Below are 15,209 nucleotides of genomic sequence, written 5' to 3'. Positions count from 1 at the left end.
CCCTCACAAAATCAATCTTCTTACATAACCATGTCAGTCTGCAGATTAAATCCTATTAAAAACCTTTTGGGTGATTTGAAGAAGAGCGCATAACAGAAGCATAACCCTGAACTGTGGACAATGTAGAGAGATTGTGAGACGCGGAACGGTCAAAGATCACTTTTTATGTTTGCTCCATTCTTGTAAACTGTTATGGGAGAAGACGAATAGCTGTTCTGTTGGCAAAGGGGAGTTGTATAAAATAATTCAAATTTAAAGTAGGGGTACCAATAATTTTAGCATAAAAACAATAAGTTCCTAACCTAGAAACATTATTTTTCTCCTTTGAATAAATGTTTGGAAGTAAAAGTATTTTGGTTCTCAGTTTTGAATGCTGCTTCAGTCACATACTCATGTAGTTTAAAGGTTTCTACACATCTTTACCAGGGACAACCTAAGACTATGAGCAACTTTGCATAGATTTTTCTACTGATCTACAAGTATGTCTTCTGCCACTGACTGACTCTCATTTTATTTAGTGACTCATTTCACTTACTTGCACAGAGTTTCCACCAGATCTTTGTCCAGAAAGTCATGATCTCTTTTCACAGGCGTGATGTCAATTGGAAACTGTGAATCTAAAGGGGGGGAAAAAAAAAAAACAGAGACAGAAAACATGTGAGTGCAAAAATCCAGAGGAGTGAGTGGTATTCTTAATAATCCACTTTCTACAAGTCCTGTTTAACACAAAGGAAAAATTGAAGTGTCTGGAAACCACAACATTCATTGCAGTGGTAAAGAGGAGCCATGAAACTTTCTGTAATTTGAATGAAAACAGTCAGAATTAGCCCAAATAACAGAGCTCGCACTTGTGTGGGCATTGCGACTTGCTCTCGGTATGAGCTTCCTGTTACATAACTTAAGAGACTGAATCTATCATTTCACTAAATTCATGTGAAGTTATTCTCTTCTCATGGAAAACAGAAGCTACAATGAGCAGCCATGGCTCAACAAGGCTTTGCCTGTTCAGAAGGGCAGGGATTCAAAGATATCAAGGACTTTAAAATATGAAAAAACTCAATAAAGGATTGATTTATTTATTTATACGGTTTTTAACACATAACATCAGCATGAAGAACTCTGCACTTTGACAAGATTATCAATTCCCTCTTTAATTTTTTTTTTTTTACATTTCCACAAGCTGTCAGGAGAAAAAGATGCATAGCACTACACTGCACATCAAAAGTCAGGCCTCAACACAGAGATCTGTGGGAGTAAAGCCCCTTTAAGTTCTGATAAAACCAATTTATTCCCATGACTTCAGGCGTCAAGCACAGCAGACATGTTTATAAAGTACTTGTTGGATGGAAGCGATTAGAGTTTTAAAAGCATCTGATGTTGTGTTTGTTTTGTGGTGTCTGCAGATCTGCTCAGGGCTCCAGCTTGAAGGCTTTTTGAGAACAGCGTATGCAGGCTGTACAGGGTTCTGTGATCAGTGTTTGAGAAAGACCAGATGACACGGCACAACTATTTACTTCAAAAGGTCACATACAAATATTCTCATTTCACAATAGAGCCAAAAAAAATTAAAATAAATTAAACTTTGGGTTTATTGCAGAACTGGGTTAACTATGTGTAACTTCATTAATCCTTAGCTTTCAACAAACAATTCTCCCCCCTGTGATGATGAATGTGTGTAGGAGTTTCAGTGAGTGCTTTCATTACCTTCAAAGAGCTGAGCATACTGGGGAAATCCTGCTGCCCGCAGCCAGTCACACGCCTCTTTTGCCTCAATTTCTGCAAGGCAACAACAGAGATGAAAAGTGAAAATAAACCACATTAATTAATTTAAACAAAACCACCAAAGGATTCATCAAAACAGCAAAAAAAAAAAAAAAAAGAAGAAAAAAAATCCCTAGGCACCTTTTTCATATTGAGTTGGGTGTGGAAGGACCAAATGGATTCGTCTTTATATGCAAAATAGGAACAAAAAGTACTAAGTCCTTAAAGAGAACTTCCATTAATATGGCAACATTTTGTAAGAAAGCACTTACAGAGTGTTATTAGTGTAGCTCCTAAAAACAAACAGCTTGAAATATTATGTTTTAAAAACACAAAACATCCGTCATACCGTTTGTATGGTTTACGAGAGAACACACATGTTAAAACAAGATGTGCTTTACTATTTGCTAAGAACATCTGAGTCATATACGTCAGATTAACAAATTACAAAAAAGAAGTTCTGTGTGCAAACTACAAAAATGCTCATGGCAACATGGCAAATCTGTTAATAACAACAAAACAACTTTTTTTTCTTTTTTTTGCAAGATTTTTTCCCCACTGTTGGGAAAAAAATCAGCTAAAGGATAGATTTATTAATAAAAGATGCAAAACAGATTAAAATGATTGTCAGTGCTCTCCATCTCCAAGCTAAGAAACGCCTGAAAAAGCGGTGATCCTGTTCTCTGGATCATAAATTGCCTCTGGTGACCTGCAGAGTGAAGCTATCAGTGCCACCGATGGTCTGCAAAGGAAAAAGACTGTTGACACCTTTCCATTAATGCTAATAGAGGTGGAGACTATTACCGCCTACGTGAGAAATGATACCTGACACATCAGTGCTACAACCCACAATAAACCACATTAGGAACCGAGGTAATAATAATGTTTCTTATTTAAAAGAGAATGACCAAAAATACAATATATCTGTATATTTTGTATTAATACAAGAACAGATCACAAACAGTAAAGTTTAGAATAAAAACCACAACAGTTTACAATTCAGCTCTGGTGTAATTTCTCAAGCAAGCGACCTCATCTCAATTCATTTATTAAGCCAAAATGATTATTTGATGTCATCAAAGAGCAGAAAGCCAGAGGAAGATCTTTGGCTGTTTATCTGTGATATAAACAGCCGAGCTACAACTATCAATGGAATCAGAAAGACAACAAAAATACTATGAGTTGACTAAACTTACCAGAACCAATCTTTAAAACAGTATCATATCCAAATGAGTCGTTGTACAGAAGTTTTTCATGTTTTAAAGAACATGAAAAACTTTGCTCTTGACTAAGAGCAAACGGCACAAAGGTTCATCTTCAGCTAAAACACACAGCTAAAAGCAAATCCGAAATCCCAGCTCCAAATTGTGACCGGCACACAGCAGCTGCAACATGCGCCACAGTCATTCATCCTCCAGTTCCACATAATTACAGAAAATTGTCTCTGTGTAACTCACCCGTGCTGCTTTGCTTCCAGACGATCAAAACAATTCAAAGAAAACTGACTTTGTCTGGTTTCAGGACTGACCAACAACTGAATAAATATTAACAGCTTCCTCTGTCCTTGGATGTCTACTGTTTACCCCTGAACCAGGAGATAAGTCAACATGTGTTTGCTGCCAGGAGCCACTCTGCTGTGTTCCCACCTGCGTCAGCACAAGCTACAGCCTTTGTGTTCCGCTAGACCTCCCTCCCAGGTGAATAATATCGGCTCTTTATTATTCAACTGCTATGCATAGTGAGAGTGTTGTCAGGCCCTTCTGTGTCCCAGGACCTCAAGTTGGACCACTGAGAAACAGTAACAGGATCTGGGAATCCCTCTGTTTTGCATTCTGTAACATGATAGTGAGACATTCTGTCCTCTCATCCTCTCTCTAAGGAAATCTCTCGTGGATAAAAGACTGGGGCGGGCATCGCGCCAAAGAATGAGAACTTGTGTTTGCTCTTCACAACCTAAAGCTTTAAAGCCGTCTATGGTATAGAATTACAGTTTCACAAAGAAATAAAACCCAGTTTGGCTGACACACAATGGAGCAAAATGTCAAGAGCTGCGTGCAACTGAAGCACCTATGGAACGGCTGACTCCTTTTATGATTCATCTTATGCAACATTGTGTACTCTATAAAGAATACTTGTTATATAACTCACATTGTGGACATAGCATGTATCAGCTCTAGGTCAACTTGTCCAGTCAAAGGTTCGTGCCCTCATTTTGTACCTGCATGTTGCTACCTTGTTCCTTTCTATTTCCTGTAAACAAACCATTCCATATCCATGTAGTTAAACTATTGCCATCTGTTTCTTCAGTCATGTATTGCCAATGAATTTGGAAATATATAGTCATAAAATACTTATATTTTATACCAAGTTCTGAAAGCCTAGAATCACTCTCTAGTCCCATTTACTTTGATTCTGATCCTTTTTGGGGCCTGATGACTTGGAAAAAAAACAAAAAACATTTTTTTTGCTTTACAACTTTCTTACAATAAACTATGAGTAGAATATATATTCCTAAAGTTGGCATGAACTGATTCATGGTTCGTACAAAGTCATTCTGGCAAAATTCAACCATTGCTATCTGTTAAAATGTAACATTTCTAAGCATTATTTCATTTAGTACACATACTAAATGATCTGATATACTAAATTATTTTTGTATATCATTTTGTTGGACATACTATCTGAAAACTTTGTGTTACATTCTGTTTTCATTGCAGGTGGTTCTAATGCTCATTTTTAACTCATGTGCTGTAAAAAATATGACAGATTAAGACGTGATAAAATCAAAATACCTTTCAGCAACCTTCTGTTTGTAGATATTACTTGTTGAATGTACATATCCATATTTAATTAAAGTACTCAATGTGTAGAATATAGACAAATATTTTAGCTCATAGACAGAAACATTTCCATCTAAAACTACAAAAATACACAATGGGCAAAGTGGTAAAATGATCAGCACAGATCACAGACGTTGAGAAGAGCCAGAGTTAATGTTTTTTAAACCTTAATTACATTCCACTTTATGTCTAAATGACAGATCACAAATCACGCAATTTAATAAGCAAGCTCCTATTTTTTTTGTAACCTTTTGAAAACAAACTAACAAAAAAAAAAACATACAAGATCATGTCCATTGTTTAAGATCCCTTGAATCAGCTGACATGCTAGTTTCCTTTCAGTGAAAAATAGCTGCGTACTCACGGGATATTTTCATCATAGAGCCAGAGTAGCTTCTACATCCATCAAGAGTTACGAGTGTCTCCAAGCATGTCAGAGCATCTTCATTCCCACGCTGAGCCACATTCCTTTTCACTGTCTCAACACAGCTGGCAGTTTGAAGTCAGATCCACAGCTCCTAACTCTTTCCATTTCTCTCTCCATCTACCCCCCAAACCACCATGTGCCTGCCCCAACACTGAATCTATCCTTTAACCCACCCACTTTTCTGTGGCAGGCTCTCATTCACTCAACCCCCCTCCACCCCCATCCACCCCTCTTCCTCCTGCGCCAAACCCTCCTACCCAGCTCTGCCCACCACAACTCCTTCATATACAAGTCAGCACATTTTTGGAAAAGATTGGAGCTGCAGCCAAAAGATTGCTTCTTAATCCTGATAGTTTGTCTCACTATTTCAAGATGAAATCTTTAAAAAAAATGTTTTCCAACAATTTCCTGAGTGAGGATTTGGCGAGACGAAGGTTATCTTTCACAGACCTTTCGAGCCTTGCTCCAAAAACGTGGTAGAAAAATTCATGTGGGAAAGGTTTCAGTTAAATAAACTAGGATAGAGTGCAGCTCCAGATGTTGTTCCTAGGGGTCAACGGAATGGAAAAAACGTAGACAGCTGAAGTCGGGGAAAACCATGACATAAACCGACAGCAATCAGAAGCAGTGAATCATGCCGGAGCACTCAGCCTTTCAGCCTGCCCTTTATCAGACTGAAAACCTTCTCTGTTTCAGTCTCTTTGTTTGTAGGAAAAGCAGTGAAGGAGATCACCACTGTCAATTGAATAATTAGATCACAAAGAAAAAGAAAAATATAAGATAATAATCCTCATTATTGGTAATCCAACAAAACATCTAAAAGACATCTACATAAATTGATGAAACCTTTTTACAAAGTAAAAATTTAAAGAAAGTAGGCATGGACATTGTCACAGTATGATAGCTCTGAGTAAAAATAAATTGTACAGGATCTTCCCAAAATGTACAACTTACTCATGTTTAAAAAAAAGAGAGAGAAAAACTGATTACAGTTTTTGCACAAGTTGGCTTTCTTATAGTAATAAAGCCAGGGGTGAAGAACAAGCTATCTCCATTTATTATTATTTTGATATTTGCTACATACAATTAACCAAAACCACAGAATAAACATTCACTAAAACGTAATCCTCAAGTAAACATGCTAATTATAGAGTACTACCCCTTTTTATAGTTCTGCTGAACTGTAAAAGAGCTGAAATTAGCTAGACAGTCATTCCTGAATAAGCATATAATGGCCGCAGTACAAGTGATGCTTGTTCGGTCTATTCAGTTGAATGTTTTCTCTCTTGTAAGCAAGGGAATGTTGCCGAGTCCTTTCAGCCAGCTGAACAGCAGTGTGCATCAACAGGTTGGGGTGGAACAGCATTGTGTTACTTTGTAATTAACACGGCTGGAGAAAACTGCAGGAACTCAGTCAGTTTTACTGCAGTCTCATTAAATGAACTTTGATCCATAGAAACATGATGAAAAATATCTATGGTTTTCAAAATGTAATGTTTTAAAACCTGCTATGCCCTAATATTGGCTATCATTCCTAAAACAAAGACAAGAGAATAATCTATTTGGAAAAAAAAAAAAAAAAAACTCATGCTATCATCAATAAAGCCCAAGATAAGCCAACCCTGGGCTGACTTTGTGAAGGAAATATTGCCCTACTTTCTAATTGGATTACAACAGAGGAAATGACCAAATCTATATCTAATAAGAACACTTTATTTCCTATCTTTGTATCTGAAGGCGCTTTAATTTAGTGGGATTTTCCAAGGTTCTCTGATTACGTAAGTAAAACATATCCATCCATAATTTCCAATCATGTGAGCAGATTTCCAGATGAGGCCTGCCTCCTCACGCTGTGACACTGCTGCTATTTTTTCTGTAGAAGTGCTTTGGCTGGAACTGGGAATTTATCTCCAAGTACAAACAGGATGACATAGGTGATCCACTTTAGTCACCATAAAAACAAAGCATTTACCGGTAAATGCACTTAGCACTCGTCAGATTTTTAAAGAAAGACAAAGGGCCATAAACTGGAGTACAATAAAAATCCCTGGACTTTCTGCTACCATTATGCATTACCCAGGAATGAATCAGTCAGACAAGAAAAGCTCCAACCCACCATTACGGTTGTCTGTTAAAACACCTGGAGAGAGACATACAGAAGCAAAAATATGAAAAAAAACAAAAAAAAACAGACACTACTACTACTACTGAAGGTGCCGTCATACTTGGAGAGACTGTAACAGAGGCCACTCTTTTCCTTTATGAAGGTAATTGCATACAGACACCAACTCACAGTGAGCAGTCAGCTTCGACTAGACAGACTGCCAGGGGAAACACAGAGACCCCTCCTCTAAGTCTGCCCCAAAACCACAACATCTGATGCTTCATGCTCAAAATAGTCCTACATTCCTTCTGTCTCTCAGTTGGCAATTGTTCACATTTCAGCAAATGGGAAGCTCAAATTATGATCAGCGATAGCTGGAAGACAAATGTGATGGCAGATAAATAACAAACTTGTGTAACCTGGAGGCACAGCAGATCTGCTTTTTTATTAGTCAGAGATTTCAGGCAACGTTGTAAAATAGAAACATAATGGGACATGAAAATGACGTTATGCAAAGTTTGAACTTGAAGGAAGGGACCGCTGTGACTGTTATGGAAATTATTTACTGTGAGTCATATGCCCTTTAATCAGTTTTATTCACTAAAGTATGTTTAAATCTAGTGATAACCAATGGCACTGTGGTAATCTTCTGTAAAAAAAAAAAAGCAAAAACTAAACCCTTTTCCATCACCACCTGATGTCAGTTCTATTAGTTCAAGGGGATTTTAGATTGAACTTCTTAAAGGTCAAGATTATTGTACATTATTTTTACAGATTTATGACATCTGGTAGAAAAGCACCAGAATTCAGGGAAATTGTTAACCGTTCACGCCAAGCCCTTTTCTAGGAAAGGTATAGATTATGAATAGTTGACACGGGTCAGTATGAGATTCCCACTGTGTGATAATGCTAAGCAGAAATGCTGTGGCTTCACAGTGTTTACACGAAAAAAATGTAAATTAAAATAACATGCCCAGGCTGAATACAGGGTTGGTTTGGTTGCCTAAATTGTAACCTAAAATTTAGAATAACAGCAGTAACAACAGCTTTGCAACACTGTTGTTGGTCAGCTTAATTTACTTTATTTGGTTTATGGTTTTATAACCAAAAGAATCTGAGCAAATAATTTTAGGTAATTAATTTAATCATAGACAATATTGATTTTCTGAAAATATTATTTTTTTTACTTTATTCTGCTGTCTCTTGTGTTGTACCGTTTTATTCCTTGACTTTTATACGTTTTATCTTGTTTCACCAAATGTAAAGCACTTAACTTGACAGTTATTGTACAGGACTATAAAATAAATGTAATATTATCGTTAGAGTATTTGTGTTTTCCAGCCTCCACTTTTCTAATGTTTTACCTGTGATAATTCCTGACACCACACAGTCACTTCTTCACAGTATTTGAGGCGAGTCAGCGACTAAAAAAAATGTAAAGCATTCTGAGTAACAGCTAAAGTTTGTTTCCATCCCTGCTATTTATTTTATGAAAACTAGTCGTCTTAAATCTTCATCTATAAAAACTGCCAGTTCATTCTGAGCTGCAGCAGTAAAACATATGTAGGAACGTGATGTTCTATGGATTAAAATGACTGGAGTTCATTTAGTGTAAGAAAGTGACGTTTTATCAATATTTATTTGAGGTTCTGCAAACAGATCTCCACAAATGCTCTGCATTTATGGGTCCAAACACATCTTATAGAGGGCTCCCAAACTGGGCCCCTGATTCGCCAAAAATAATGGTGACTATTCACAAGATGGATTAACAGAGAAGTACCCCCTGTAATTCACCTAATATTGTGGGAATAAAACCTTCCTATTATTTGTAGTGGGTCTTAATTAACCAAGCTCTCCATGTTCCTCAGACTCCAATATCCTCTACACAGTATTCCTCAATTATCAGCAAAACAGGAGGTGCCACAGCCAAATAACACAGCCCATACTGTGTTGGTAGCATTCCTGGTATCTATAAACAAGAGAAGCTGCTGAATTAATGAGCAAGAGTAAACTCTTAGAGATTGTCTGCCATCATAGGTGAGTAACGACACAGTGCTTTTGTTGAAATGACTTTGTTGTTGATGGTGTGACTGGCACATGAGCTAGCTGGTTTCATAGGCCAAGTAATTACAGAGAGGCAGTGTTGAATCACCCGGGGACCTTGAGTCCCCTGTTTGATCCTGCAGAGCGCCCTGGGGTCCTGTTATCCAGTAGTCCACATGGGATGTCGATTTTAAATGGTCACCTCCAGGGCGTGTTGCTAAGGTGCCGGAGCAAAATGTTCTAAAATACAAATGAGACAGCAAATCTTTGGACCTGCTTTTCATTGTGCTTTGCAGTGAACTGAGGAGATGTCCTTTCAGTGGACCACGTGTCTCTAACAAAGAGCGGATGAAACAAACCTCCACGCCTCATGCAGCTCAGAGACCAGTGGAAAAACAGCGAAACCCCAGATCAGTATGGATCACAGGCTGGGATTCTCACTGTATAGCGCTGAGTTAGCATGTTCCAGTTTCACAATAACACAATATTTTCCATAAAATCAAAAAATGTATAACATATTCTAATTGTTTTTGTTTTTAAAAAAGAAAATCATGTATTATTTCTATTGTTTGGGACTTTGGATGTCTAATTAAGACTTTCCTTGAACCATTCACCGCTGCGTCAGCCACCACCGCTGTTGATCAAACTGCCAAACCAAAAAGTGAACTTCCATGCTAAAGTACCACAATCTGATCCAAAGTAAGCAGACAAATAACGTTTTTGCAGTTTTTCACAAATATTCTTAGAACTGAGAACTAGAAACTAGACGTCTCACATCAGTATTTGTTTTAGATGCAGTACATCTTAAGGTTCTGCTTTTGTTTGATATAAACTTCTTTTGCGTCAGTTTCTGGCAAATTGTCTAGAAACTAGAATAGTTGCACTTGTCACGTGTGGCTCAATTCTTGACCTTCTCTGCTGGAAGTCAGATCACAGATACATGCTGCTTTAGTACAAACACGGCCTGATTAACAACTTATAATGGGTCCACTGGTGAAAGATCAACCTTTCATTTCACAGCAGACAGTCACACACACGCACACACACCTAGAGCTTATTGATTCTGAGTGCAAATAACAACTATATGAGCTGGAGAGCTGCTGTTGTTGACCATTGCCAAAGCCTGCTGGGTCAAAAGTCATCTGGGCTGTTTTCGTCTCGAGATCCTGTATTGAATTTAAACAAGATCGGCACAGCTGTGGTAACACTCTCCTTCACCTCTGAAGGACACCCAGAGAAGGGGGTTCTTTCATCTTCAGGGGGGAACAACCCATCAGCTCACTCCTTCTGTGCTGCTCTCTTCCTTTTATCTTTCAATCAGCTATGGTAATGTCAGCCACTGGTTTCTGTTGTATTCACAAGTCTCCAATCACTTCACAATGCACGATCAGACTCATCCGGACCTGAACTCAGATGCTGTTTCTTGTGGAAAGGTGGTCACTGAGAGTCAAACTGTTTCATGGATTTTGTGTTGTCTGAGAAGACAACGAGATACGAGCTTGAATGGGGATTTACTGTCAGTAGCATGTGGGAGGAGGTTAGTATTTTATGGGAAATTACTTCAAGCCATCTTTAAATGAAATAACACTTAGTGTTTCAAGTCACCGAGGAACACTCCAGTGGAGATTCCCATCTTACAACAGCCTTTCAGTGAGGCATTAGCAAATTATCCCTGGCCTTAACTGTAAGATGATATCCCACTGCTTCTGACTGGCTGTTGCAGAGTGATGTCAAATACTGGGACACAGCGTTTGAGCTGCGTGGCCCCTACGCAAGCCAAAGCTTCAAAGTCCAATCAGAAACTCCACACTGTCTTCTTTAACCTCATTACTGTGTCTCACATTCACTCAAGAGAAAATCCTCTAACAGCCACATGTTGAAAGCCCCAGGTTGCTCAGCAAATAGAAAAGACCAAAGGAAGGGTCAGCAACACTCACAGGTGTTCCACCCCCTATCCCCACCCCCCTCCCACCCTTTAGTCACACTACAGGAGCCTATGACACATGAAATATAACAGACTTTAAAAAGAACCCTCCCCGTTCTTTAAGGACTTTTGACCAACAGCGCAGACCACATCAGAAATCAATCAGCTGAACTTCCTGTGAAATATATAATGCAGCAACGTCCAAGTCCAAGCTAAACACTTCCAGACACCGGATTGCAGTTCTGTTCCCACGCATGTCAAAGAGTCCTGACAATCTTCTGAGCTGAATTTATAAAGACTTTGTCTTCTTTGCTGATGAAGTCATCGTGGTTGAATTTTGGAGATTTTCTCCCTAATTCGGTCCAGATAGGATCAAATCAAGACACATGCAGATTTCCTCCACTAGTCGCGGCCTTTGCTGACAACTGATTTCTTTAATGCTGAAGATGTGAATTTTTGAAAGAGCAAAAATGTTCATTCATTTCATTTTGGGAACCTTGGATATTTTAAAACCTTGACTTGCTTTGTCAAGGTGTTCTTGTGTTTTATATGGGGTAATATGAGAACAAAACAGTAAAACAAAAAACAACTCTCTGCATCAACATGATGGTCGAAATCATAAAATCTCATTGCAATTAATTTAACATTGAAGTAATAAAGTAAAAAAAAAATGCAAAAAATAAAAAATAAAAACAGGGGTATGGACTTTTGCAATAATGTAACTATGAATATCTGTGCACCCTATGATGTAAATAATGGAAACAGAAAAAGAGAATTGTGCTGAAGCCTTGTCTCAGACGCCTGAATTCAGTAAAAATCTGTTTCTTTTCCTCTATTTTATTTTCCGTCTCAGTAAGTCAAAACTTTTTTTCTTCAGTTAGTTGTCTTTTCAGCTACCTCCCCCACAGCTGGTGTCTGCCGTTTCCCATGTGGTCATGGAATTAACTGTATCCCCTTAACAAGCTCTACATTTCTATTTGAATCCTAATTTTAAGTCCACATCTTCTTTAATTTAAAACTCAGTAGCCTGCATGCCTCGCCATGTCACGCTGCTTTCCCACTTCTAATTTACGGTTGCACGACTGCAATTCTTTCGTCCCTTTGATAACTTATATAAACACTGTAATTTGGTTTTCCAGCAATGCCATATAACATGACTTAAGGGGACTATGAATTACAAACAAGCACTTAGCCAGCTGACCTGAAATCATGACACAAACATGGAAAAATATTGACTGGAAAGTCTATAAGTTGAGGCACCCACACCAATTAAACAGCTCAGAAGATCTAAAGCATAAGAATAATATAATACACAAATTACTTTTATCCGAGACCACGGCTCTGTGAGGTGCAGAATACGTGGAAAATAATCAAAGAAAAACATCCAGGAAAAACTCCTCTGTCGAGTCGAGTCCCGCAGAGTTTCATTAGGTCCTCCTTATTCTCATTTGGAACGTTTCCCAGAGGGATCTAAAGTGGTGTTTCCTCCTTCTCTTGGAATGGCCTCAGAGAGTCAGAGGGTACAGAGGGGACCAATGATAGAAAAAGAGCTCCAACCGTGAGAACCCCCTCTCGGGACGTCCACAGTTAAGGCATGGAGCCATCCAAACGGATGCTGGTCCTAATTAACTACATGAAAGAGCAGCTGGACTGCATCAGCAGCCTTGCAGCACTTCTGCAACAAGCTGGTAAGTTGCAACATAGAGGATAAAACAGGCAGCGTGAATTATTGCATATGAGGACATAAAGGTCACTTTATAACCACTGCAGTCCAGCCATTGTTCTGCTTGATAGACACATCGTCGCCCACATATGTGGTGAAAGTCATAGTTAAAAGTTAAAATAGATAATTCTAACACAGAGATGGTGTGTGAACTAAGAGACAGACACAGGAGCTGACTGACTGCAGCCTTCACAAGTTTCTACTGGCATGAGATTAGTTTTTCTACCACAGGGGGGCAGAAAAGCCCCCTGTGGTAGAAAACTTTGACATGTACCATATGTGCTTACCATTTAAGGGTCAATTTTTATACTTATTATTATTTACAAAAGCCAAAAAAAAAACAAATGTAAAAACTACAGTCTTATTATTAGAAATGTCCTTCAGCTCCTTGTAGCTGGACAAAAAAGGGGAACATAAACAAGTGACAAACCCATCTAGTCTTAATCTTACTTTTTCAGCTACAAACGACCTGAAGGTTAACATATAGTTTGTAATCAGTTGGCCTAAATGAGTCACTTAGGTATATTTGTGTTATATCCTGACATGTGTGAAATGCTGAGGAACTAAGCACTGTACCTTTCAAAGTTAATGTGTGACTTTTCGTTCCTGTTACAATGCAGCAGAGGCATTTCTGAAAAATGCACCTGGTAAATGATTAGCTGTGCACATGTGGCAGCTGTCAGGACAAGCGGCTCTTCACGTAGACCACAGTCTCAGTCTGCAACAGGAATTGCCAGAGAATCTTTATGGATATGACCTTTCAAGAAATTGAGAGGAGAAACTCAGCTTGGTCCCGATTGTTAAATTATGTTAAATGGCTGTAATCTGCACACCAACCAATCAAATGCACTGCTTCTAATTTTACTCTAGCTCTTTTGCATAGATAATTTTGCAGAGTCTTGTTGGTGTTGGCTTAACCCTAAATCTGAATCTTTTCAACTTTTTAAATGTTAAAAATGGTTGAGTTTGAAAATGTTACAGTAAAAAAAAGGGAAATGTTGATTACATCAGCATGTTATGAAACCATGTTTATGTCTGAGACTGCATTTTGTAGAAGTAGAATCTGACAGCTACCTTCAATTGAATTGTTCTGCTTCATTTCAATTTAGCATGAAAGGAAAACATGTTTAAGTCAAAGCACATTATTTCTCATGACTACATTAAGAATTTCACTAATTAGATTAAAAGAATAATTTCTGGAAAATACTGAACTGGTCTGATCAAAGTTGTTTGATCTCCATCCAAATCTGCACCTTCCTGCAGCATGCTGTTCCAAATTACAACAGTTAAGCACATTAATGTTATTTAAATGAATTCAAAGATTATTGAAACCCTGAGATGGAGATGGATCAAAAGAGTCAACCTTTGTTCATGCTGTTCATGCAAATTCGTCTTATCAACAAGGTGGAGGAAATAGAAAAAAAGTCATCTTAACATTTATGGAGATACAAATGTTCTTTCAGAAAGAAAAAATACAACCCAATTAACAGCTGATCGGAAGTAGGTCTCATCACGAGCAAAGCATCATGCTCAGTTTCATACACGTTTATCTTCAAAATTCGGTTTGAACGAAGGGGCAGATAACCGTTTCTCACACTTAGCTGTTGAAATGATTTTCATGCTGCAGTGAAGCGTTGATGAATAAAGCAGTCTAGATTCGAGAGGGATTCCGAGAGTGAGAGGACAGAGTCTTTCTATTCTTTACTTTGAAGAGCCCTTTTAGTGTTACAATCCCTCTCCAAAAGAGAGAACAATGCAAACTAGTTCTCTGCTGGATTTTCAAACAACTGCCACAGTCAAAGGATGAAAAGCACAAATTCTTGTCTAAATAGGAAGGAGTAACAGCCCACTATATTCTCTATTCTACAAATTTCCAGAGCGAGCACATTATCCTGTTCAGACACTTCCATAAGTATGTTTTACTTAACAATTGAGAGTTTGAAGCAATTATGGAGGTAGTATTAAAATTATTTGTTCACACTACAGTCACTACACAATAGTGATTTCTACAAATGCACTTGTTGTTGGGTTTTTATTTGTATTTCCCACCAGGGGAACAATTTCTATCACCTAAATGTACAATAACTGATCCAGACACACAGGATGTACGGTGACTGGCTGAACTAATGAACACAGCACCATAACAAGCCTCTGGGTCAATTTACCCCTCCCCAATTTATAGCCCTAATTCAAACCCTGGTGTTGCCATTTTGTTCGTTTTTACCTTTTTTTAACCATAGAAATACAAATGATTTATCTTAGCCTTATAATTTAAGTACTGTAAAATAATTCAGAAATCAGAAATACGAACAATCCCACATATTCTAATTTGTTTGTATTCAATGTTCTGAAGATTTTACATCGCACCCTATTTCTATTGACTGCAG

At 38.1% G+C, this 15,209-nt stretch overlaps 1 protein-coding gene across 5 annotated transcripts in view; it reads right to left on the bottom strand.

Moving 5' to 3' along the window:
- The window catches only part of stard13b (StAR related lipid transfer domain containing 13b), a 67,052-nt gene that overhangs the window by 10,454 nt on the left and 41,389 nt on the right, over positions 1-15,209 (bottom strand). For 3 of the 5 annotated variants that reach the window (XM_008426279.2, XM_008426281.1, XM_008426280.2), the window contains 2 exons: positions 1,705-1,776; positions 536-617 (listed from right to left, as the gene is read on the bottom strand). In XM_008426279.2, the coding sequence (XP_008424501.1) occupies positions 536-617; positions 1,705-1,776 (154 nt within the window). Of the gene's footprint in view, positions 1-535; positions 618-1,704; positions 1,777-3,218; positions 3,232-4,965; positions 5,168-15,209 lie in introns of those variants that run through there. The other 2 variants (XM_008426282.2, XM_008426283.1) reach the window with 2 other exon arrangements.

This window comes from Poecilia reticulata, linkage group LG13, assembly GCF_000633615.1.
Source record: "Poecilia reticulata strain Guanapo linkage group LG13, Guppy_female_1.0+MT, whole genome shotgun sequence".
Lineage (NCBI taxonomy): Eukaryota > Metazoa > Chordata > Actinopteri > Cyprinodontiformes > Poeciliidae > Poecilia > Poecilia reticulata.
Note: the sequence above shows the minus strand (reverse complement) of the source record. Positions and strands in the feature narration are given on the sequence as shown.